The sequence below is a fragment of the Phoenix dactylifera genome, chromosome 4 (assembly GCF_051530095.1).
Source record: "Phoenix dactylifera cultivar Ajwa chromosome 4, Ajwa_hap1_PhDact_Kaust_v1.1, whole genome shotgun sequence".
In the NCBI taxonomy this organism is placed as follows: Eukaryota; Viridiplantae; Streptophyta; class Magnoliopsida; order Arecales; family Arecaceae; genus Phoenix; species Phoenix dactylifera.
This window is the reverse complement of record NC_143193.1, coordinates 41,872,634-41,899,160: the sequence shown is the minus strand read 5'-3', so window position 1 is coordinate 41,899,160 and position 26,527 is coordinate 41,872,634. Positions and strand designations below refer to the sequence as shown.

The 26,527-nt window shown below is 37.7% G+C and overlaps 2 protein-coding genes across 3 annotated transcripts; one reads left to right on the top strand and one right to left on the bottom strand.

The window, feature by feature from the left end:
* Positions 1–2,396: 2,396 nt before the first annotated feature.
* On the bottom strand, positions 2,397–10,501 carry LOC103709960 (eukaryotic translation initiation factor 4B1). The gene is made up of 4 exons (XM_089930123.1): positions 9,514–10,501; positions 9,086–9,451; positions 3,434–3,868; positions 2,397–2,624 (listed from the first exon to the last, which is right to left on the bottom strand). The coding sequence occupies exons 1-4, from the start codon at positions 10,014–10,016 to the stop codon at positions 2,519–2,521; spliced, it is 1,410 nt and encodes a 469-aa protein (XP_089786249.1). The 5' UTR covers positions 10,017–10,501; the 3' UTR covers positions 2,397–2,518.
* Positions 10,502–13,236: 2,735 nt separating this feature from the next.
* CIB22 (LYR family of Fe/S cluster biogenesis protein) lies at positions 13,237–26,473 on the top strand. Of its 2 annotated transcripts, XM_088719871.1 has the most exons (5): positions 13,243–13,440; positions 14,161–14,202; positions 21,943–22,024; positions 24,752–24,807; positions 26,210–26,473. In XM_088719871.1, the coding sequence occupies exons 1-5, from the start codon at positions 13,312–13,314 to the stop codon at positions 26,252–26,254; spliced, it is 354 nt and encodes a 117-aa protein (XP_088575997.1). In that variant the 5' UTR covers positions 13,243–13,311; the 3' UTR covers positions 26,255–26,473. The 2 variants fall into 2 exon arrangements, with proteins under 2 accessions (XP_088575998.1, XP_088575997.1); XM_088719872.2 differs by lacking the exon at positions 14,161–14,202 and having other exon boundaries at positions 13,237–13,440.
* Positions 26,474–26,527: the final 54 nt, after the last annotated feature.

Sequence of the window (26,527 nt, the reverse complement as noted above, 5' to 3'; positions counted from 1 at the left end):
AGTCTAGATAGTTGTTGAAGGTTTCGGGATACCTCTGATCATGGCTTCACTTTATTTAACTTGGTAATTGTAAGAAATTGATCACAAACAACTTTCTTTGAAAACATAAAAAGCAACTTTGCATTTTAATCTTTCGGTAGTTTCTTGTTGCCTATTTATGTAACCCAAGAGGGGGGTAAATTGGGCTTTTCAAAAACTTTAAGTAAAATATAGCAGAATAAAACTTGATGAACGTGTGTGAGTTGCAATGAATAATTAACAAAAATAAATATACAAGAGATCAAAACACAGAATTCATTCACTACAAATACAATAAATTTATAGTGGTTCGGTGCTAACCCTACATTTACGTCCACTCTCCAAGACGCCCTTTTTGAAAATTTTTATTATAATTTTTTAAGATTACAGTTCGATTATTTTAGCCAGGCTCAAAATCAATCTAGTTGATTTTTACTGGCAATCAACTAAAATCATATCCGAGCATTTTTCTAGGCTCAATACAATCTAATTCAAGTTTTTCGCAAGTTTTGAACCTTGAAACTTGTCATACAAAGTATGAAGAAAATATAAAGCAATAGGATTACAGCTTCTCAAAATAAGATATATACAAAATAAATGGATTTCTGAATTAGTTGGTTAGCCTTGATTGAATTTGAATGCACCTCACCAACTCTTTCAGTTATAGAAGATGTTATCTTTCAGATGTTAGTAAATACACTTGAATATTTTTCTTTTTTAATCTCTCTTCTTTTTCTTGGCTATTTAATTCATTCTATTTTCCATCTCTTTTCTTCCTTTTGGTGTTCTCGTGCATTTGTACTACTTAGGAATGGTTAGAAGATGCTCCTAGCTATTAGATAGGTCGAGAGAGCCGTTGTGAGACAAAAATAGCCATTTTGATTCACAGAAAAACTAGTCGTTACTGTTGTTAGGTACAGATGGATCGACTCATAATTTTCAGGAGTCAACTCATGATCTTCAAGAGTTGACTCAAACTAGCTATTGTTTTTGTTGCGCTTTGTCTTTCTCCTGTGACCATTGTGGGGTCGACTCGTTATTTTCATTGGTTGACTCTGCAACAAATTGAATTTTATTGCTTTTTGACTTTTGTAAATGGTCATTCAGGGGTTGACTCATTTGCTTCTCGGGTCGACTCTTGTCAAACTAGAGTCGGCTTATATTCTTCATGGGTCGACTTGCCAATATGATGAATTCTACAACTCTCTGTCTTTTGTTTATGGTCACTTAGGGGTCGACTCGTTTGCTTATAGGGTCGACTCTTATATGACTAGAATCAACTTGTATTCTTTATGGGTCGACTCGCCAATATAATATATTGTACAGCTTTCTGTTTTCTTCTAAGCATATTCTGAGGTCAATTTGTGATCTGCAGAAGTTAACTTGTAAAAGTGTATCAGTCTGTATTAGTATGCTCGGGTCGACTTGTAATCTAGGGGCCGATTCTTGAGATAGCCCAAGTCAAAATTTGCTATATTTGCATGCGAAGATTTAAGAGTTACTTCAAGATTCTTTTGGAGTTGAATCTCTGTGTAGAGCTTTGGAAAATTATTCTTCATTTGAGAGTTACTAAAAGCCTTCTTCTTAGCTTTCTGCAAACATTCAAGTATACCCTAAGCAACTGATTAGTAAACTTTTTACTCAAATATTTTGCATCATCTAAACCAAATCTTTAGGGTCAACATTTCTAGAATGACTCTGCATCTCACATACTACCTTTGTCGCTTGTTTCTTTCCACCAAATATTGATTGATTATAGGATTAAACACAAAATACCACAAAAAAATTAATATGCTCTAACTTGAATTTTCTAATATTGACTTCATAATTAAGTTTCTACCACTATCTGCTGCATGGCAACGTATATCAATTTTAGGATAAATATATGACCTTTTTTTCAGAATTTAAAATTTGTTAAATATCCTAAAAAATCCAAAAACTTAAACTAAATTAATTTTCATGATTATCTAGAAAATGTTTGAAATCTATCATAATGATAGCCGCTTAGCGGCTATATTATTAGCTCCCAATCTGATGCCATCACACTTCGAGCCATTACAGAAGGAAACATATCTAAATAAGGCTTCGATGCCATTTCAAGTCACTTTACCTTTTCCCTTTGTTGAGCCAATGAGTAACCCAAGGTCTTCTACTTATCCCTGTTTCTTTTCTACTTTCAAATTCCCCAATAGTTCTCAGATTTGTTCTCTCTTTTTCCTGTTGCAGCTCCTGACAAAGTTGGAGTCTTAGAACATCAATCATCTTCGTCACATGCATATGCATACAAACATATCCACAGGCACATGCATGCAAGCACAAATCAGGACTATTAGCACCATTCGTACTTCATACTAATTAAGATCATCACACATGAGATGAAAGAGAGAATATTCAGACTATTAAGTTTTCTACTTCATAGCTGATAAGCCCATGCTTATTCAATGAGCAACGACATCAAAAGATATAATGTTCTAACTTCTAAAAGCAACACAGCACGTCCTCAACAGTAGGATGGCTTACAGGGAGACACCACCATAAAACTAGACCATAGAGGTAGAGAAAACACACTTACGCTTCTAAGAGTCACAAAGGCTGCTGCCACTTGCCTTGACATGGAAACAAAATTCAAATACACCACATCAAAGGTAGCAATAAATTACGTGACAAGATGTTAACTCAGTTACACATGATTTCTTGCCACCTTACATAGCAAAACAAAAAAGAAAGGAGGATCAAAAGGAAAATATAAAAAACAAACAGCTTATTTTGTTTTTTGTGTCAAAAAAAAAGAAAACAAAAAAGATTCAAAGCAACAGCTTTTCACCATCTCTCCCTTGACTTTGACCCGAAAATAAAAGGAAGGTGAGAACGACGACAACCATTCACAAAAAATTGTCATAAAAATAGTAGTCAACTTCTAAGTAGCATTGTGAAGATATGATCAATAATACCCTGTTGGTCCTCTGAATTAATAATTTGAAATTTTATCAGAATGCAACCACAAAGACTCTAGATGCCCTAACTTCATAATTTACATGGGACCCACTCATATCTTTGCAAACAGAAATGAAACGGATGGCCTAATCATATGGTCAGTTCTTTCACAGCCAGAAAAACAGACTAGCTAGAAGCAATAATAATTATAGAGTGGCTGGCATTCTAATGATCAAGGTGCAAGAAACATGGGGCACTGAAATAAAGATGACCTTCAATGGAGTATAACTTTTGCTAAACCACCCAGAAAGGAAAATGTGTAGTTGGATAGCTCAATCCAAATTTAAGTGAATATACAAAGGGTGGGTTATTCAGATCTTAGGATGACACAACATCAAACAGGTGATACCATGCCCAGTAACAGAAGTTTCAAATATGAGAATAGCACAAGAAAGTCAGCATGGAAAAAGAATGAATGTACCTGTCCATAACTCTGCTGCCAAAAAAGCCCCTCTCTCCAATTCCTTCAGATCCGCGTTTATCATCCATCGGCCTGACCCACATGTCTCCCATCCCACCACGGGATCGTGGTCTCTCCATGAACTCTGTACTCCTCGAGTCCTCTGATATACCAGAATGTGAAGGTTGCCTATCTGAAAACACAGCAATCCTGCCTGATCCAGAACCAGGCCTAATATCACTTGTGGCTCTCTGTCCAAACCGAACCTTATCATCCAATTCACGTATAAGTAGCTCCAAGTCTTTCTCTCTCCTAATTATCTGATCATGTAGACTGGTTATTTCTTCAGCAGAAGTTTGCACAGAATCACCACCCAAATTCCCTTCTGTTTCTTTCAGTTCCTTCTTCAGATGATTGATTTCTTCTTTCAGCAGCTTTTCTTCAGCTGTCTCTGGTCTGAGATTTCAAGTTCTCAAATTATAGAGTGCACATATTGATAAAAAAAATCTTCCACCAGGGGAAGGTGTTCCTTCCTCCATATTACATCAAAAAAATAAATAAATAAAATATTGTTTCCAACCGTACAAGGAAAGATGTATACAAACAGAGACATATCTAACATAAATCACTAAAAGCTCTCTCTCTCTCATGCGCATGAACAAGTTCCAAACATCCAAGAGATTCATGCTGCAAATCAATTGCATATGTACAGCATTTAGTGCAACAGGTATCACAAACCTTCAGGGTTTTACTTTATTTCCTATCAACTATTTTATTATTATCAGTAATGTGAATTGTTGGAATATGCGTGTTTTGATCTGAACATCCTATGGTGTGCTCAGGTTCAAATTGTGCACGCTCTCAGTATTTCAGTAGTAGATATTTTAGAGAGGACAGACTGGCTTGCTGATTACCTATTGTTGAAAGCCAATCAAGCGGACATCTGCCTGTCCAAATGACCTGTTGAGCATAGTGGCTCTTACTAATTTTGCAGAGCTGAAATTGAGATTGTGCTTATGCTTTGTGAAGTTTGAGAGTAAATGCAGAATAGACCATATGACCAGCTAGCCTTCACCAGCTACAAGGGATCAGCTTTATGAGTGCTTCTAATAGCACTAGTTTAAATGCATAGCTAAATCCATTGCACTGTTAAATTCTACAACTCCTCTTGTATAACTTTATTCATATTATTCTAGACCTTCCTGTCTTTCTTGAGCATTCAACATAAATCCAAGCCTCTCCCTAGAGGAAGGCCATCATATTATAGTGTACAAGGCCATATTATTTCATTATAGTTGGACATTCTGCTCACAATTGGTGTGACTCCTTCAATACCCCACATCCACCTCAAGAATAAAAATCTCTACCACAATCATCCTATGTACCTATACCTTCTGCAATGCCCAACATCTGAAAACATGAACCATTTTGGGCCTAAATATTAAAAAAAATCCATCAAATTTTGTAGATATGTATGAACAACATGAGACCACAAAAGCATCCTTCCACGACATCCTATACCAAGCCGAATTGGTCGCCAGCCGATACAAGCACCAATACTGGTTTGACAAACTTTGCTTGAGAACATTATAAATAAGGATCTGCCAAAACAAACAATAAAATTCTAAATATAATTAAGAGAAAGTAGGTAAGAGAGATAAGGTTGTTGAGATAAACAAGAGAGTTTTCTCTTAAGAATAAAAGAGAAAAAAGAAAGTAAACAACTCAAGTACAATGGTCAGCGCTAAGGGAAGAGAGAGGCAAGGTAGGTAGCATGAACTTGTGATGGGCAGAGGGGATGATGATGATGTGAGTGGAGAGGTGTTGAAGGTTTGCAGCATTGGTGGGGTTAAGGCTAGCCATCCTCCAGCTGCCATCGATCATGGTTTATGTGGTGGAGGGATCATTCACTTATAGTTCAAATAATAGCAGTGTGGGAAACTACTTTGGCCTTGGGAGGGGGGTAAAGAGAGAGAGAGGGGAGGCGGCAGGGATGAGCTCACCCCTCATGTAAAGATTTCTCCTGTATGAAGTTAGGATAGGTGGAGAAGGGGAAACAAGAGAGCAGGTTGATGTGATGGGATCCAGCTAGTTTCATTAATTGTGATGATGGTAGGGTAAGGGAAAAAGAAAGAAAAATAAACAAATGTGATGGTATCTAAAATATATCTAGATGATTTTTGAATATAATGATAGCAAATAAAATCTATATATATATATATATATATATATATATGATTAATGTTTTATTAAATATTTTATATCGAGCAATATTTCCTAAGTCATGACTGACTCTTGCCTAACATAAGAATAAATATCTTTTCCTATTAACATTTTAGTAGTTGAAAAAAATGTCAGATAATACATTGAGAAATTTCTTCAAGCCAGGATTACATATTAAAAAAATCTAGAATTTTAATCAAAGTTTGTCGTCTTGGTGTCGGACCCCGTACCGGTGCTATACTAGCACGGTATCGGTACAATACGGTACAAAATTTTTTTGACATACCAAATGTCGGTACGCCACTCATACCGGTAACCTTCATTTTAATAATTATTTTTATAAATTTAAAATATATAAATTTGTATTGATGTTTAACAGGAGCTTTCATCCTTCCACTTTTTAGACATTGTTGCTTTCTCGCACCAACACTCACTTCTAGCTACTTAAAGCCAAACTTTTTATAGGAATAAGGGCATGTTGAGCGTTGCATCTACTTTTTAATAGTCATTCCCAAGAAGTGTTTTCATTTAAGTTCTTAAACATAAAGCACTTTTTTGTATATTGGGAGTTTGGTAATCAGATATTATGAAACTACACTTTATGGATGGGCTTATCACATATGAAAGATAAGGAACAAACTTGCAAGTAGAAACCAAAAGCTAGTTTTTCTAGCTTCTCATAAAAGCCACTTTTTTGCTTGTACTTCTCTATAAGAAGCATTTTGTAAATAATGTCGCCAAACACATATCCTTTTTAGAGAACACCTTTTTTATTTTATAAGTCACAAAAGGACTTCTTTTAAAGCACCACCAAATGTGCCCTCAACCTAAATCCAATTTATGGCTCGCATAGATGGACGAAACTTCTACTACACAGAGACAAACATTGTGAACCTTGCCACTCCTAAGCAAGCTATTCTACCTATTTTGCTTGAATCCATCGGTGCCTAAGTAAATGCTTCTTCACAATAGATCAATTATCCAGGTCATCCCAATTTAAGGAGTTGATAAGATCAAAAAGATGGGCGCTTCCACTTTTCTTCATCAAAATAGCCTCTATATGAGTTAAAATCAATAACAAAAAATGAAAAATGATTTGAACATAGTTGATAGTCAACAAGTTGTGACTACGTATGATAATGCAGAGTGAACATTTATGAATTAGATATAATTTTTATTCAGAGGAGGCTCAACATCTCCAAATTAATCAACCACTAGAAGTTAGAATAATCTTTCTTTTGGTGTTTATGTTTTTGAAGAAAACAGATTTTGTCCAAGTACAAAATCAAGGCATTTTAAAGTTGAAGTTTTCTTTGAGGCGATTAAAAAGTTTGAGCTCAGAGAAGGAGCTCACGATAAAAGAAAGGATAATCACAAAATTGATTAAATCAAGCTATCTTCTCTACGTAAAATTTCCAATTCTAAATTTTAGTGATCTCCAATTCTCCAATCCATTTAAATAAAGGTCCAAATATGTAACTTCCTTCACCAAAAAACTTCCAAATCTCAAATTAAACTGTAGGATACAAGTAGAATAAAACTAAGTTATGGCGCAAATATAATATATATTTACATGATCAAACAATATGATGAAGATAAAGATATAAACACCTGATCAAGAGCATACCGAACTTTAAAATACATACATACTTACATGCATACATACATACATATAATATATATATATTATATACACATATTGAAGTGATGGAACTTCAAAAAAGAGAGGAGAAAATCTCAAACAACGAGTCATCAGTCATCACCCACAAGAAGTAAGCTTTGCTAAGGAAGCAAATGCATCAACCAAGTATTGACAAGGATTGGAAGTTTTGGCCAAAACAAATTAGTTTTGACTTGAGATAGTTTAAAACCAACCAAAATTTTTGGTTTTGCTTAGTTTCAATCAACTTTTGAATTTGAGTTGAATGGCAATTTCGGCCAAAATTGTCCAATCTATTTCCAAATAGGATTTTATTGCTATTTGGGGAGTGGTATGGGATTTCCTATTTTACAAAATCTCAATGCCTCCACTTGTTTAGTTATTGGTTAGTGAAAGATACGATGGATCAAGATTCATCGTCTCGGTATAGGATCCCATCCCGGTACCATGCTAGTACAATGTTAGCATGCCAGATACAAAGTCAATTCAGTGTACCGAAACTCGGTATACCTCCCGTACCGAGTCTCATCTCGGTACCAATATGGTGGTACAGTGTGCCCGGTATGAGGTGTACTGATACGATGAACCTTGGGACGGATACTAGCTATCCTTCTTTTTTGATTCGTAACTTTATCCTCGTTTGAAGGATGGATCTTCAAAAATTCCACAAGATTGCAATAATAATAACGATTATGACTAGCACCTATGCATGTCTTGCTAGTATCGATTTAATTATGTCATATTTGAAATCGATTCACAATAGATTGGTGCACTCCTATCATATATTTACTACATTCAGTATCCATGCAATTTAAGTTCAACCTAAAGCTATCCAAGATACACATTATGATCCTAGGAAATTTAATACAACAATATGATGTGAGCTTGAATTGATTTCCTTTTCCCCACTTAATTCATCTATTTCTTGACTTTATTTTAACTTTTTTGATTAAAACTTCAGACCAGAGCCTTTGAAACCTAAATTATACACAAATCGACCTAAACCAAAATTAGAACCAAGTTCTAAAAGAATCTTCATATGGGTTATAGGCATAATATGGCAAACACAAACACAAGCAGCCTCCAGGGGCACCAATTTTAGAACAATGGACCCTACCTACAAACTATGGCAAACTAGGAGAATAATATCAGGTCAAATGACTTTCTTAATGAATTAAAAGTGGTTACTATGAGAAAGCAAGGACATGCATATTGCAAGAATTTAAATGTGAATTTCAAGACGATATCCATGCTAATAAAAAGCCAATGGTGGTTAATTCTCTACTGAGTTATCAATGAGTTATCCCCTCTGAATACCTTAACCCTACCCTACTTTGCCTGAAATAGAGCAACTACCTTCTAATTAGACTTCCTTGCTGTAAAGATTTTACTCTAGAATTACAAAAAGAAAATAAGAAGCATTATGTTTTATAGAACAAAATAAAGATAAAGAAATTCATGAAAATCCATCGCCCTTCCATCGCTCTAACAACTAATATTAATTTTTTATTTAGGGGAGAATTGTAACACTGCAGTTGAAGCACCGATTTTAACAAAATATGACAAAAAAAAAAAACACTTCGGAACTTTTCAAGATGTTTTTGCATTAGCAAATAACTTTCAACTAGGAAGTAGACAATGTCAATCATGAAATGGACGCAAGAAGACATCCAGGTTAGGTTGCCGTCACTACCAACAGAAAACTACAGGAATGTGCCACTGAAAGAAAATATTAAGAAACATAGTGTCAGTCATAATATGACCATGTGAAGAGCAAAGAAAGTTAAAACCTGTCAACCCTGCGATGCTCCAGCTCCAGGTCTAGCTTCCTCCAATCCTTCCCCTGCTCCTCTAACAGAACTTCTCGCGGCCTGGCGTTACCAAAAGGATTCATCTTCTGCCGTGCCTTTGGAGCTCCTTCAGCTCCTCCTCCTCCTCCTCCTGCTGCTTGGGATCCCGGGCTTCCAGGTCTACTCGACTTAGCGCTCGAAGGCCTGCTGGAGTGAGAGCTAGTGGGCCTACTCGTCTTGTTGAGCTCCATCTCAGAGTCAAACTTCCTCCAATCCAATCCCTTCTCTGCCAAAACCTCCTCCCTCGGCTTCGCAACACCAAACGGGCTAGGCCGACTCCTTGCAGGTTCTGCCGACGCCCCTGCCGCTGCTGAATGAAGCCGCTGACCTACCATCCCTTCTAGCCTTACCCGATTCGCCGGGAAGTCTCTCCCTTGGGCTGATCCAGTACAAGTCTCGGTCTTTCGCGCTCCCCATTGCGCGGCAGCGGTACTCCAGCTCCTCCCCTGACCCAGCGATCGGAATCTGAAGGACCGGAAGAATCCCTGAATCCCGATCCGAAGCTGGGGTACTTTCCTCGAGACCAATTATCGACCTCATCAGCCCTGGACGAGCTGCCACTGCCAAGCGAGCTATACCGATCATGCCGCCCTGAATCCATCGAAGCCACCGGGGTGAATGTCTTCTTGTTAGCGGCCCAGTTGTCCACCTCATCCGCCCTCGACGGCTGGTCGAGGTCAGACACCCTAGATGGCGGACCCCTCTGCTGCTCCTCCTCGAAGCCGCCGCCGTAGGTCCTCCTGCCATCGTCGGACCTCCGTCCGAGGAACCCGCCGGCGCCATAGCCGGAGGAGCGGAAGCCGCCACCAAGGCGGGACTGCTCGAGCTCCTCAGCGGAGCGCATGCGGGGGTCTGTGGGGAGGCGGAGCATCTCGTCGTGGGTGAGGCCGCGGGGCTCGAGGGAGGATGGGTGGCGGCGGCCGCCGCCAGGGCCGACGTAGGCGCCGATGGTGAGCTCGGAGAGGGAGAGGGGACGGCCTTCTTCTTCTTGGGCTTGGTGGCGGCGGCCTCCTTGAGGCTGGGGAAGCTCTGGGGAGGCTCGCCAGCGGCGAGGGCAGGGGGGCGGGCGGCGGCCTCGGCCTCCGCCCCCTCGCGCTCCTCGGCCTCGGCGCGCTCGGCATCAAGGGCCCAGGCGCCGATTCCTCCCCAGGGTCTGGACATCGCCTTCTTTCCTTCCCTCGGTAGAGTATCTGGGATCAGGTTAGGGTCTGTGGGGAGTTCGATGGAGAGGAGGACAGAAGCGCGCAAGAGAAAAGAGAATTGGAATAGGGAGCAGGAGCCCTGCTAAAATGCGCGGGGATTTTTCCCTTGCTCTTTCCCTTTGGTTGCATCGGCTGGCCGCCACGACGGACGAGGTCGGGGAGCAGAAGTTAACTTTTGTTTGTTTTTTACTATTAAATGTTTTGATTTTAGAAAAAAAAAATAATGTTTGGCATCTGTCAAGCATCTGTGAGATAAAAAGAATCAACGGTTATGATTGTCCATCTATTTTTTGGAAAACCTTACGTTTTAATTATTTTTTTAACATTAATATAATTATGATTTAATAAAGGCAATCGCATTTTTGGCAATTATTTTAGTTGTTCTTTAACTGAATGACAATATAAGCTAGGAGGGGTCATAATTACATACAATGAGAATGGGCCTGAACCATATGCAAATGGAAAGTGTGATGGACAAAGCATATGCTGAGGATGTCATTTACCAAGTGTTTATGTATTTTAGGAACATTGAATTCACTAAAAAATATTTAAAGAATATAAACAACACTAGCCTGCATTGCTTTTTTTTTTTTTTTGCTAAAAAAAAGAAAAGGGGGGAGGAAGGGACAAGCCCACCTCCATGTAGCAACCCTCACGGACCCCCGCCCCACCAGGAGAGTATTCGATGTGGGCAGAAATGGCTGTGTGTTGGGCACCCCGACCGATTTTACTCATACCCTCCCCAACCTTGGGCCTGGCCCAGCTACCCCTCTGGGCTTCGGCTCAAATCCCACGTGGGAATACGTCATACCTGATACCACTAAAGCTACTAGAGGTCCAATAAGCATTCCTAGGCCCTATGTTCAAGTAGTGGCCGAAGCTACATTTTAATCGACGGCGCAGCTACTCGAACTTAGAATCATGAGGATAGAAAATACGCCTAGTACCACTAAGCTACCACCCTGGTGGCCTAGCCTGCATTACTTCATCCTGTTCCTTCCTTCTTTGAATAATTTTCTACATTTCATTAGAGAGAGATTAAGTAAAGAGAGCAGAGACAATTTTAATGTCTTACATAACATATCAATTTTGGAAGGCCAGAAATGATTGCATATTTCAAAATATTGTTAGGAGTCCCAGAATGATCTTAATAAGAGCTTGAAGCCAAGCACATAAATCCATAAATGTTACTACCCCAAAGGAAATCTTGATAGCTGGAGAAAACTATGGCTCCTTGTTTGTAGGCTATGCATTCCTTCAAAGAATTTATTTCACTTGGAAGCTACCAACCCTAGCGTCTTCGAAGTTAATTTTAATGGTAGTGCTCTGAGTGAAGGAAATTGGGGGGAAATAGCTTTGTTATTAGAACTATAAGTGGAGCTTTGGTTGATATTAGAGACACATAATCATGCTTTTTTTGATGTTCATGCCACAAATGATCAACATTGGTACATCATACATGTTGGACTTAATTAGATCTAAATTTATTACTAGCATCCAATCCAATCAAATGCCAAACAAAATTTTTGTCATGTATCCCAGGCATGTCCAAGACCTATACTTATTAGCCATCTTCAAATAAAGCCCAAAACTTTTATAAACTTTGGATCATCTAGTTTTATGCTAAAAACTATATGCAGAAATTTCTATAGAATACGAACCGATACCATTTTGGGAGGCCTGTATAAAATTATCTAAATTGAATTAGTATGTAATCCTTACACTTGATCAAAGTAGGCATGTAATAGGGCAAGATCTAATAAGAAGCAGATTAAAAACATCTTGTTTGGCAAAATGCTATTTAGTCATATGTGGCAATACAACACGGCATACATTTAAAGATATATAACATGCAAATAAAAATATTTTATGCATGAAAACTAGTCAAGAGATAAATATCATGGCCCATTCATATACTAAAAATTATTAAAAAATTGCAAAGCAAAAATCATTATTAAAAATTTAGAATAAGCTATGGATGCATAAATCTGATTCTAGAACTCAATCCAAGGCGCTGATACTACTTTGATTGAATTCTGGAGAACCTCAGAGTACTTACATTGGAAGATAGAGATCTTTCATTCATGACATTGCCACATATGAAATATACATGACAGGTAAAATAAATTATACCTGCCCATAATATTAAATCTGATGCAAATCTTTGCGTTCCCAGAAGATGCTAAAGCCGCAAAAATACATGATCATTATGAAACTATTATCTATAATTATTCAGTCCATGCCGATTTTCAGCCACACCGGTAGGCTTTTTTATTATTATTATTTTTTTATGTGTGCTAAGACGGATGGATTATACCTGATGAGTACGGATACGCTCAATAAAATAAAAAAACAAAATACCTCAAAGTGCTAGGGGGCAACTCTCCATCACCAGTCTACAGGGTACTATCGAAATGACTAGCTATATAAGTAGCCACCCAATCCACAAACCCCTTAGCTTTATGGAACATAAGTTTGGTCTGAAAGGCTTCTCCATCTCTCATCATTGTCTAGATATCTCGGAGCAAAGAGTGGGCACAACCATTGCTTCTCGGGCCCCCCACCGCACCAAGCCACCAATAGGCTTTGAGTCACTAAAAATCACAAACTAAGAGGATGAGTTGCTAGAATCCTTTTGGCTTCTCTCTTCCTCTCATTCCTCTAAAAATATATTCTAATAATCTAATAAATTATATTAAATAACTAATTTTAATAATTAAATTTTTATTGTATACTAAATAAAAAATATTATTAATATTTGTTGTATATTAAGTAATAAATTTTAATAATTACTGAGTATAGGCTGGGCCGAAACCGGACACTCTATTTTGGAGACCCATCGGTCCGATTGAACCATGCGAGTCCCTGATTCGTCCTTATAACTTCGGCGAGGCTCGTTCTCTTCGTCTGGAAGGAGCGGTCGGCTGAGAGAAACGAAGTGCGAGCGCAGGGCGATCTATCGGCATGAGCGCCAGCACCGCGAGCTACCTCGCCCGGAGGGCGGCGCAGAAGGAGCGCGTGAGGATCCTCTACCGCCGAGCCCTCAGGGACACCCTCAACTGGGCCGTCCACCGCCACCTCTTCTACCAGGATGTACGTCCCCTTCTTCTTCCATCTGATCAAATTCTCGTTTTACCCTATTTTCGCTCTCCCCCTTCTCTATATCTGACTGCTATTAAATCCGATCTAGCTGGCGTCTCAAATGCTTTGTAGGGTGTGTTGTATTCCTCCCTCCCCCACTCTCTCTTAATATTTCTCTTCTTGCCGGATTTACGCGTTCTAGTTCATTTTTGTTTTCTGATACTTTACCTGTCGACCCCTTATCTGATACAAAGTGTCTTTTTTTTTCCTTTTATTTAAGAAAGAGATGGGATGATCTATTAATTCGTTTCACAAGAGAAGAGAAGTGTCTAATGATGGTTAAAAAGCTCCGGGTGTTCTGTCTCCAATCCAGTTTTTGTTTATCCTTTTAATTGTAGCTCATGCTATTCGGTTTTGTTCAAGTTCTTCTGTGGCGTCTGACATTGTGGTACCTGGTTTAATCTGTTAAATTTTTTCAATTTTTGTGGAAGAGATCAAACAACTGTTTGTGTCTTTCTGAACAGTTGTTTCCTCCTGTTGATTTGCTGCCTTCTGATTTTTTTGTATTTTAGTCTGTGTAGAACTGGAGATATCTTGGCTACCACTGAATTTTGTGTAAGACCTCATTCTGTATTATTGCTGGCCACAACTGGAAATATTGCAATTGCCCAATTAATATATTATATATGAGAAACAATTGTTTGCTTTTGCTCATGCTGTATTCCTTTTCAGGCATCAGACCTAAGAGAAAAATTTGAGGCCAACAAGCATGTGGTATGTTCCTGTTTTCTCTAGTTTTTTTCTCTTTTATTTATTAATTATATGGAATCAGGTTGCCTACTGGTTTCATTATTTTGGCAATCCTGACCATTACCTCCGTTGGTTGTCATATTTGTTTTTAGAACTTGAAAATGTAATATCTTACTCGACTTGTCAATTAGAAAGAAAATCCATGATGAACATGCATTGTCCTTTGCGTTGTAGAAGGGATAGGCTATTCCATGGATACGTCTTCCTTGGTGTTGGTTGGAGAGGTAAAGTGTGGAATAAATGAATGCATCGGTTTTCACAATGAATTGGATTTTATCATAATAACATAATTTCCCTCTCCTTTTTGTTGTGTTTGAAGAGTTGATTAAGGCACAATAGTAATTGGAAGGGATAAGTTTCCTCTACTCCGTGGGATAACTCTATTCTGCTACAATGGCATAATAGAATTTATCCCTTCTCTCTTTTGCTCACTTTTTGCACTTATCCGAACAGGCCTATTCCAGGGTGCTTTTGGGGTGTTTGGCTGGATATCACCCCTCTTATCCCCTTTACCAAATGCAGCCTTAGGGCCCCATCCTGTTGTAAGGAACATGTGGGGAGTGAAGCGCAAAAACAATTGCTTCAAACATTCTCAAATTTATTGCTAATCGAGTAGCTTTTAGTTTCTATTTTAGTATGTATGGCTTTTAGGTTAGTTGTGAAAGAAAATAAGAGGGTGATTTCAATTCATGTGAATAGTACGTGCCTTGCTAGGAGTTCTGGTAGAGGTTCGTAGTTGGTCAATTAGTAGGATTCTAGGGGATTTCAATATATTTCTGTAGGAATTCTATTCGACTCAAATGAGGAAGCTTTAGGGATCGGTTGAGTCGGTCAAGATCATAAGGGCTAGTTGAAATATTATTGCATAATGGAATTTTTATGAGGGAGTAAAGAAACATTTTGTCTTATTCCTCTCACTTATCACTTAGGCCTTGTTTGGGTGCCCTGGTTAAAGATTCTAGAGAATGAAAATTCTCTAGTAACAGAGTGATGCATCACACTAATATTCCATGAAAATTTTACTTTGGAATCCCATATTCTTAACCATTTGGGTGATTTAAAAAAAAAAAATCTTGGTGATGCTGCTTCAGCTCAAAATTCTCTCATTTACCGATCTTGTTCCTCCATTCAAGCCAACCCAAATCATCATTCGTCACAAAAATCACTAGTACTGTCCATGACCATCACCATGGTCATTACCACCACAATAGACACCACCAACATTGCCCATCAATATAATTAAAACCGCTACCACCATCGCCATAATTGCCACCATCAAAATCACTACTTCCATGAGCACCACCACCGTTGTCATCACAACCACCACTACTACCGTCACCAAGACCACCATCACCATCATAGCCACCACAACCACCACAATATCCCCACAACTACCACAACCATCACAACTACCACAATCACCCCCACCACAACCATCACCATTGTAACCACAATCATTGCATGACCACCACCACCATAGCCACCATGACCACCACCCTCGCTACCACAATAACCATGATCACCACTACCACCAGCACCACTATTTCTACCAGCATAACTACCACAATCACACCCATCATCATGACCTATATTGTCACTACGACCACCAATATTATCAAGACCAGCACCACCACCATTGCGACCACTGCCAAAGAGTGGGAATTGGGAGGTGTTGCTGCAGGGGGTTAGATCGTCCAAGAGATGAGGTGGAGGAGGAAGATAGAGATTAGGACGTACATGGAGCGCTTGGGTGGGGGGCGGGCTGTGGGGGTTGTCGGCCAATGGTGCAGTGGTAGCCATTCTCAGTGGTCGGGTTGGGTTGGGTGAAGAGAGAGTTGCTATCACTGTTGTGTCATTGGTGGAGCTTAGCAGTCAGTGTGATGTAGGGCCAAGGCAGAAAAGGGAAGAAGAAAAGAGGGTTGGGGTTGTGGGGGTGGGCTCATGGAGTGGGAGGAGTCATGTGGGTTGATGTCGTGATGAGGGCAGCCCTGATGGAAAAAAATTGCTGGAAAACTTTACGGAAGTAGGAGTGAGGAAGGAAAATACTCTGGAATTAGGGTTATTTCAGGGTATTTTCTCCTGCCAAAAGTCATATTCGGGTGCTACTTTGGAAATTTTTATATTGGGCAAAAACAGTCCAAGAGTATTTGCCTAAACTCCAGTAATTTAAGGTACCCAATCAGGGTCTTAATCTTCTACTTCATATCTTAAATCTGTTATTTATGTCTGTTCCTTTCTCTCTATTTTATTATGTCTTGACAGTTAATCATATTGCTGCAATTATTTAGTGAATAGTTCTGTTCAAATTGCTTAATACATTTGTCTAGAAGATTTGTGGACTAGTCATAGTCTAAGATTTTGGACTTTGTAATTGTTATTGTTATTCTTCTTTATTGCGTATGCTATTAACCCTTAAAAGTTAGACCCAATTGTTTGAGTCTGTGGTCCAATAAAACCTGCAATCCTTGCAAGCTATTTCACTATTCCCTTAATTTGTACATTAGATTGGCACTAAATGGGTTTCCAGGGTCTATTAGACTCCTTATAACAATTAGTGCAGGTTTAGATCAGCAATCTATCAACCAATAATCCTCGATTTGCGCTCTATCATGTTCCGTGAAACTTGACGGCAAGCATAAAACTGAGCCTAAACCCCAGGACTTCTGCACTTTTAGGTTCTCCACACATTGCAGAGTATCCCTGTTTGGTCCCGCATCTTATCCTCACCAGTTTACTGAATATGGCCACAAATATCCTCGATGTCTACATATGACACTTGATGAAAGCTCCACATATATCCTCATGGGTAATTTGAATGCAGCTACATAGTATGGAGCTAGAGGTCTGCAAAAATCCTCGTTGATAATTTGAATAAGACCAAAAATACCACCTAAATAGAGATCCATATATATCTTTCAAGTACGATGTTGCTTCTAGATTTGAAATTCTACAAATGCCTTATGGAACAATTCTAAGAAACGATATGGATGTAGAAGACATTGTAATATGTATAAAATTACAAGTATGCCATTTTGAAATAGAAACTGAAATGCTCAAACTAACATAATATCAAATTTCCAAAGAAGAATAACTGAAAAGTGTTGGCAGCTAATTGCAAATTTTCAAAATTCAGAATGTCTTCAAAATTGAATCTGATCAAGGCATTCAAAATTTCTGAATATATCCTGTAATTTGGAAACTGAGTTAAGTTTTAGGATTTTAAAAACGACACCTAGATTGGATAAAGTTCAAAAAATACAACACATCTCAAAATCGTGGTAAAAACTCTTACAAAGACAACCCTAAATTTTAGAAAGAATATTTGGGATAGAATTTGAAAACAACAAATAAGCTTCAAAGAGGCTCCGACACCCAAAGAAACCAAGCAAACCTTAAAATTCAATGACATACAAGTAGTTACTTATGATTTGATGCTAAAGGAAAGCAATGAAATCCTTGCTTCCATACTCTCTCAAAAGTTTTATCATGTTCTTCCTTTTTGCCATAACTTGCTGCCATTGGCCTTTATTACTGGCATGAAAGGGCAGTGATCATTAGGGGTGCACATGGGTTTGGGTCATCTTGAAATTGTACTGTACCAGCCTTGTTGGATTGGTTTGATTTGGGTTCCTGGTAGGATCAGGTTAATTCTGGTTCCAATTTTTAGAAACCCGTTCAGAGTGTTTTGGGTTTGGGTTAAGGTGTTGTTAAGAATAACTTGGACCCAGCCAACCTGGTCCATATAGATACATATGTATGTATATATGAAGTTTATTATAATGGTATTGATTTTATATTATATAATATATGGTCGGATAGATTCCTGATTTAAGATTTTGGTTAGCTATTGCTTTTCTTGAAGAGAGTATTGAATTATTATGGTTGCTGTTTGTATTATTTATATTCTATTTTTATAAATATTTTGAATTGTCGTTATAATATGCCTTTGAATATTATTATATATTATTTTTTTTGTAAAGCTTCTATCATTAATTTGTTTTGTTGAATAAAATCAATAGTTTATTTGCTTTGTGGGATCCAACAACCGAATAGAACCAACTTGATTTTCATTGGTCAGGTTGGATTGGTTCCGATGTTGATTGGTTTGATCAGGTTCCAAAAGTTAAGAACCTACCGGATTGGGTCACTATTGGGTTAGCCTCTAACTCTAACCAACCCAACCAGTGCGCGCTCCTAGTTATTATGCCTTAACATTGCTAAATGTCAATGTTCCAAAAAGAAAATCTAGTCATTAGTTTCCAAGATATCATCTGTTACAGTTCTAACCTGACATAGTGCATGAGCAGAATGGTTTCGTATTTCAGTCTCTTGCATGCATATATTCCTCCAAGTATATGACATATTATTTGTATATGACATATTATTATGGTACTCTGAAACTTTTCAGTCTTTATAGATTCCTTCCATTTCCCATCAACACCTTTCCTGGCCATCATATAGGATATTATTTAGAGCCCTATTCAGTATCACAAAAGACAATATTGTTTCTGTAGTGCTGCCTATTCATGGAGGCTGTAATGATGCAATTTGGAATTTAGTTATTTAGATAGTTGAATTATTTCCAGTCTTTTATTTTCAATTTTTGTACTATTTTTGTATTTTTTTTAGCTTTTTTCCTACTGATCTTTGGAGTGATAATGCCAATCAAATCAGTGCTTATATTTTATGATTTAGCTGGCAGTTTTTTCCTTCTTTAGTAACCCTAAACAGAATCAAATTAGGTTGTCAATAGGTAGCCCGTTGATTTGGCTTTGGTCATTTCTATTTCTGTTCTCATAAGAGTCCTACAGATGGAAGAAGAATGGGTTGGTTAACATTATTTAAGAAGACATGTCTCTGGTTGTTTTGCTGAAGTTAATGGAACTAAAAATTACATGACTAAAATAGATGACATTGTAGGGGCCATTGCTTGGAGTATTGGTAAAAGGTTTGAGCTGACACAAGGTCGGAGAAACCAATACCGGGCACCATACCGGTTTTCCGATGGGACGACTCGGTATGAGCCATGTCGGGCCTGTACCAAGAGAGGGACCGTGGGAGAGAGGAAAAGAGTAAGAGAGATCGAGCGGGGGAGGAAGGGCTGGAGGAGGGTGGCGGAGTGTCGGAGGAGGCTAGCGGAGGCCGCGGGAAGTGAGGCTGCTGCCATTGCCCCTGTTTCGAACGACATAGGGGTTGGCGACAACGTTAAAAAATTTTATTTTTTTAAGTGAAGTCGACAAATCTCTTGCCGACTTCACTTAAAAATCGTGATTTCTTTTAAGGCCGCGGCCGGACCCTATTTCGTTCGAAATAGGGTCAGCGGCCGCGGCTTCGCTTCTGGCGGCCGAGGCCGGCCTCCGCCGGCACTCCGCCAGCACTCCGCCTTCTCTCTCTCCCTCCCTCTCCTGCTAGGTCTCTCTTTCCTTCTCTTTCTTCGGCTCCGACAATGGATTCTATTGTCGGAACCATACCGGTGGATTCGGGACGGCCGAAACCGCCCTGTTCGGGACGGTTCCGCCGACCCTGGGCTGATATGCACAATGGCATGATCCGGAAAGCCACTTTATGGAAAGAAAAAGCCAAAAGTTAGGTCTGTCCATAGTCCACCCCATCTAGAATCTTGGATTGCTAGGACCATAACTGGGTAATGGCCTCTATAAAATAGATGATAGGTCTTTTCTCTTCTTCTTCTGCTGCTGCTGCTTGTTCTGCGTTATCTTCTTCTTCTTCTCTTTAACTCTTCTTTTTCTTATTTGTTACATTGTTATAACAGGTTTCTGCTGTACCAAACCAGATTCATTTAAAATCCAGATCTGATATAGATCTAAAGTTTTCTTTTTTGGCCTCCTAACAAGTTAAAAAAAGGGCAAAGTGAGGACATTGTTTAGATTAAATTAAATCTGCACTTGATCAGCTAGTGCTTGTTCTTTTGTAACCTCCAAATTAGTAGCAAGGCGCCATCAGAAAGGATATCAGAGCAAATTGATCCATGCAACAAACATGCCGGAAGAGACCTTCAGAAACTCTAATATATATCCATTTCCATGCATAAGAATAAAAGATAATGGAGTTCCAGAGATGAAAGATTCACACACTTTGAAGCTTTCTTGCAGCTAAAACAACATATATTTGAAGTTCATATGTTGACTTAATCTAGGTCTGATCCGGCCAGAACATAATAGAAGACATTCAAAGGGAATTCTATTGTTTCAAGGTGAATATGTCAAATAAAGAATCAGTTTAAGTACAGGATGGGAAGATCACGGAACTAATGGATGTGATAGAATTGGAAGGTGACAAGGATCCATGAAGCCAGGAATCAGTTTTTGTAGATTTGATGTTTTTTAGATTCCTTAAACAAAGATTTGCCATATAAGGAGCATTCAGTTGAGACCAGGATCTAGATGGTTGAAATTATTGTCAGTTTTAGGCTTTTTTCTCAAGTTTTATATTATTTTCATATTGTTTTTTCAGTTGTCTGTCTTGGACTTTTGGAGTTCTTTCATTCAAATTGACATTCCAATAGTCCATTGTTTTGGTTGGCAATTTTGTTCCTTGTTTAGGAGCCCTAAAGGGACTTGAATTAGGTTGTCAGTTAGTTGTCATCTAGTATTTATATGGAAGGATTTTATTTGCAGATTTAGTCATGTTTTCTTTCTATTTCTCAAGAGCCATATGAGGAAAGGAAAAGTGGGTCATGTTATTGAAGGGGTTATATGGCTAGTTGTTTTAGGAAAGTGAACCACAGGTCTTCTTTCTCTTTCTTTCTTCCTTCGATTCCTCCTATTTTTCTTCTTCTTCATTCACTTTTTATTGTCCATTTCTAATTTTTTGCATTGTTTTGATAGGTTTCTGCTGCACTAAAGCAGATCCATTTGAAATTCAGATTGAATATTGATTTAAAATATGGTTCGCCGTACCGGCCTGAACCGGATGGTACGAGGCATACCATACTGTACTGGTTCGGTACTGGTACCCAATACGGAAGGCGTACCGATATTTGGTATGCCGAAAGAATTTCATACTGTATTGTACCGACACAGTGCTTGTGTGGTATTGGTATGGGGTCTGGTATTGAGACAGTGATCGTTGATTTAAAAATTCATTTCTTATGCTTAGCAAGTTAAAAAAGATAAAATGCAGGAATTTTGATTCACATTAATCTAAATCTGCAGCAATCAGCTACTAGTTCTTTGTAGCATCTAGATTAGCAGCAGGCTACATCAGATATGCTTGAAAATATTTTGTAAGGAACTAAATATTCATTTTATGAATTTCCTGTAACTAATCTTTTGCTTTGTTATATTAAGTAGGTTTTTTTACACTAAACTACATTTTGCTGGATTATGTTTTGTCTTTTTCATGTACTATTTTTCAAATTGCTTCTTAGAGAACAAATGGTGTTTATACACAAATATCTTGTTATCATATTAACATTGTTTAACTTTTAAGCAAGCTTTAAGGTGCTATCCATCGTGGGTGGTACCTCAATCCTGGTTTGAAGTAATAAGACATATCGGTCTCTAACTTTTTTATTTTCTTTTGCTTTTTTGAGTCTTTTCAAGTTGTAAACTAGTTGTTTCATATGATTCAAGTAGATGCCTACTTGATAACACTGTGATGCTTCAAAATATCTAGAAAAGGAGAGATTATCCTGAATGGTTATACATAATTTTTTCAATTACTAGACTGGTAAATTTGCAGGAGGATCTAAACACCATTGATAGGCTTATTGATGAGGGAGAAGCAGCATATGAGAAGTGGCAGCACCCTGATCCTTACATTGGTAATTGTTGTTTAAAAGTCTTATTGCACTTTTAAATCTTTCTTCTTCTTTTTTTTGTTGATAATGATGATATTTTCTCAAGTATCTTTTCTAGCTTTGTACAATGCATACGGAAGAACTTATTTTCCTTCTTTATGTTTTTTTCCGCCCCCCTTTTTTTCTAGGGTATGGTTACTATATCTGATGAATATCCTATAATATTCTTTCATCCTTCTTCACATGCTGTTAGCATGTATTATTTTATTGTGTTCTTTACTTGCATACTTTTCTTTTAATGGAGGTTGTATATATGCCGACTGTGGAGTATTGGTGCAATATTTATCAGAAAGTACATTGTGGCTTCACAGTCATTAATGAATGTGTGAGAAAGAGGGATTCCATTGTACGATAATGATTTATAAGCTAGAATGAGCAAAATGCAGCTTAGCCTTTATCAGCCAAAAGTAAATATGTGCACAACAAATCAGGTGTTATTGGGTTTTACTTTCCTATCCATTTTCTTGCTTTCCTTCTGGTTTTCTTTCCTTTCTTTCTCCTAATGGCAAGCTATTCCAATATCAGCTTAAAATGATTTGGAAGTTGCTTTTGTTTTGTACTTATCATTGTTTTTATACATTCCATTGCTTTTCTGTATATCACCTTAAGGTTGGTCTTGATATATAGAAACTTGCCCTTTGGGCTGCTCCTTTCCTGGCTAAGTTTGCCTTGTTTTGTAAATTGACACCATTTTACAGAGGATTGGATCAGGCATTGCAGCCATGATTAGAAAATAAAATAAAAATAAAAAAGAGAAGAGAAGGGATGAAACATTGAATGGAATACGAATATTATGTCTCTAACTGCAGAATGCAACGCTTGAACATGTCACTTAATAATAATCTGAAACTGGAAGATTATTAATAGAATTGTGCTAAATATTTTCGAGAATAACTTTAAGCTTGTGATAAAAGTAATTAATCATCAATGCTTTCTGAATATATGGCAAACATGCAATGTTTAAATCCTCTTTTTTTACCAAAAGAAATCATCTTTCTGAATTTTTATTTGGATTTTCTGATTAAACAAACTAGTCTTCTAGAAAGTAATTATTAGGGTGGTCATGATTTTCATTATTTATTTCATGCTTGATTTTCACCAAAATTTCAGAAGAAGAAGCAATTCAAGACTGATCAAGCATGTTTTAGCTTGATTATTTGCATCTTATGACAAATGCTATAACATCATTGATCTCTATACAGAGCCCATTAAAATTCACTAGAAAGTTGACAAATAATATCTCAGTATATGTGGTGACTTATTCTTAGTATAAACACAAGCATGTATAAATAAGGCTTAAATACATTGCCTGCCAAAATCTTCAGCCCCTCCTCTCTCTCTATGTTATTTTCTTATCTTCACTTTTTCTCTATGGATTTTGAAAATATTTTGCTGGCAACATGTCATTCCTAGTTTTTGCTTCTAGTGGAAAGACTTTGGGGGATGTTTTGTAATGCTTAACCCATCGAATACCTCTTGCATGCTCCAATTCTAATATGCCTTCTACTGTCATAAAGCATTAGTAAGTTCCCATGAGCTTTGATTCTCAACTAAAGTACATTTTTTCTAACCAAATATACCACTGTTTGTTTTCCTGTCTTACATGGAAGAGGGAAAAAGATAAACCATTTATAATGTGCTGCAGATGATGTTAACCTTGTCAGCAATATTTTCACTTTCATGATTTGCATGGCATTTGCATGGTGTAGAATCTGAACCCTGCTTTCTAATTGACAATATCATCCCTTCAGACGCTATTTCTCTATGGTGGATGCTGCACATTTTGTTTGTCATTAGTCATTACCATATGAGTTCTAAACCCGATAGTGGCCCTTTTGTAGGGTAATACAAATATACTTTGGCTAGCTTAAGTGCTTTTTTTAAAGAAGAATATTTTTGAAGAGAAAGGGCTTTTCTCTCTGGTTCTTTATCTGTAGCATGAATGGTTGGGTTGCCTTGTTCTCTACAACTAAATTACAACAGATTTCTTCCATTATGATTGTGATAGCTCTGCACATCCTGGACCTTTCTATCTTTCATGTGGTCATCTTCTTTTTCCACTGTTTAATGGGATTCAGTACAGCACCTTCTCCACATGCCTTAAAAGTATTTACTAGAAGAAAAAGTACTTCTGGATCACAAACTATAGGTCCAAAACATACGGAGATTGTTTGCAGTAGCCCTCTCTAAGCTGTCTGAGTATAAAGCAATGTGACAATTATGATTTGACGATTCCAACCATAAAAAAGCGATGTGATAATTGATTGAACTTATGCAATAGCTGCTAAATGTATGTTTTAGTATCTTCCCATGAGGCTTCACCCTATGGTTGTAGTCTTATTCCATCAACTGACTTTTTTGCAGTCTTTGTTCTGATGCATGCTACTTTTAGTCATAGAGTTAATCCAGGTGGCATGACATGTCATGCATGGTAAGTACGATGCTAGTGCCTTAACAGCATGTGGCATGGGCATGGTATTGATTGATTGTGTGCTAGTATTTGGGATGTTGCCATGCCAGTTGTGCCAAGTATTTGAAGCACTGACACAGCACAGTATTTTTGGTACCATCACCTGTCCAGCACACCTCAGGCAGACAATACATATATCCTTGATTTTAATATTGTCTTAAATTGATTATGCGATATCTATGTAGTGCAATTTGATTTGTATTATTTTGCTTGATTTGCAGTTCCCTGGGCTCCTGGTGGCTCCAAATTTACACGAAATCCACCACCACCTACTGGGGTAAGATATTGCTTTAATATGCAAAAATCTACTGTGTCATTCTTTGAGTCCCTTGTTTGGTTGCTCTACTACATGACTTAGCTTACTCATGTCGACATATCATATGTAAATATATTTCATATTCAATATTTTATTCCTTAGAGAATGCTTGCATGCTCATGCTGGGATAGGCATTGCTTTTTATTGAGGTTTGAGATTCTTGCAAGCATCACAATTGTGCATATGTGATTGATAATGCGCATTGGGTAATTTACAATCTTACAGGCAAGTTACTTTTTATCTCAATTCTTTTTTTTTTTCCGAAAGAGGAACTTCTTTGATGATTCAGAACATTTCTGAACTTCATACTTATGCTTTAATGTAATAGTGCAAGCATATCCGAAGTTGTTCAAGACTGTTTAATTGGAAACCCAACAGGGTTGTAATACACCACAAATGCAACCTGCAATATCAGCCTCTTACATGTGCCAAATGCATTTGAAGATCAAGTATTCGCTCAATTAGATTTTCAAATGGATTTCATATTAAAGAGATTTTGAGTTGCTTCTTGTTGTTGGTTCATTTCTCAATCCTTTGGTTGCCACTACAAAATGCTGCACATACAATATTCTTGCCATTTTTCATTTTAAGTGGTGTTCTCAGCAAGAGCGATAGGATGGCATGTCTTCTTTGGCTAGAAGGTAGACTCAAGAATCTGCTTTTGAACTAAAAAATTGCCACCTTGAATTTATTCGGTTTATATAAATCTTTTTTATAAAAAAATTTGAGAAACCTTTTGACTACTGTTCAATAATGATGAGATGAATAACCGACAACCAGGAGACCGTTTGTTTAGGTGAAAAGGATAATTAAGGGGAGAAAAGAATGAATGAGAGGGGAGGAAATAGCTTCAACAAGTTTCAAGGAATACTCAATTTCTAGCAGCACCCAAATCTTCAATCACAAAATTTAAAAACCTAAATCACTGCATTGTATACTTGATATTCTCAAAGCATGTTTGGAGTTCATTTCCATATTGATTTTATCAATCTGAAAATGCTCAGCAAGTGCTCTGCAGTGCTGCTGACATTCAGGTGGCTCGTGTACAACACTACTAGCTGTCACATAAGTACTTGAATTTAGTTCGTTAAGGTTAACATTTTACTTGGTAGGAGAGTTTACTGGATATGAACACTGTGAATTGCTTTTGTCGTGTGATTTTGACTATTGTTTTTATTTTTCTGCGAGGATAGTTGAATGGCATATGTGCACAAAAAATTATTGTTTTCCCCTTTTTTTGGAGGAGAACATGCATGTAACCATAAAAACAATATTTTATGACTTGTGACATTTGTTTGCTGCCACTTTTTTTTTTTTTTTTTCAGTTTATAAGTTTGTTAACATTATGTTATCTCTGGTGCAGATTGAGATTGTTTATGACTATGGCAAAGAGGACCACTTGAATTAGAATCACATCTTTGCAAACAAAGCTTAAAAATTCTAGAAGTGCAGAGACATCCATCCATTCCCGTTTCTCATCTGTTTGGAATCAATAATTGTCTCATGAATAAAGTAAAACTATACATCACATGTCGTATATTCGTGATGTCGTGAATATTTGCATGAAGATTTGGGAACTCTCTCCATTTACTAGGGCAACCAGTATTGAATCGCATTTGCGCCTTAATCATGTGCTTGGTGGAACTGGTTTACCTTGCCACTGTTGGTGAGTGCTCCTGCT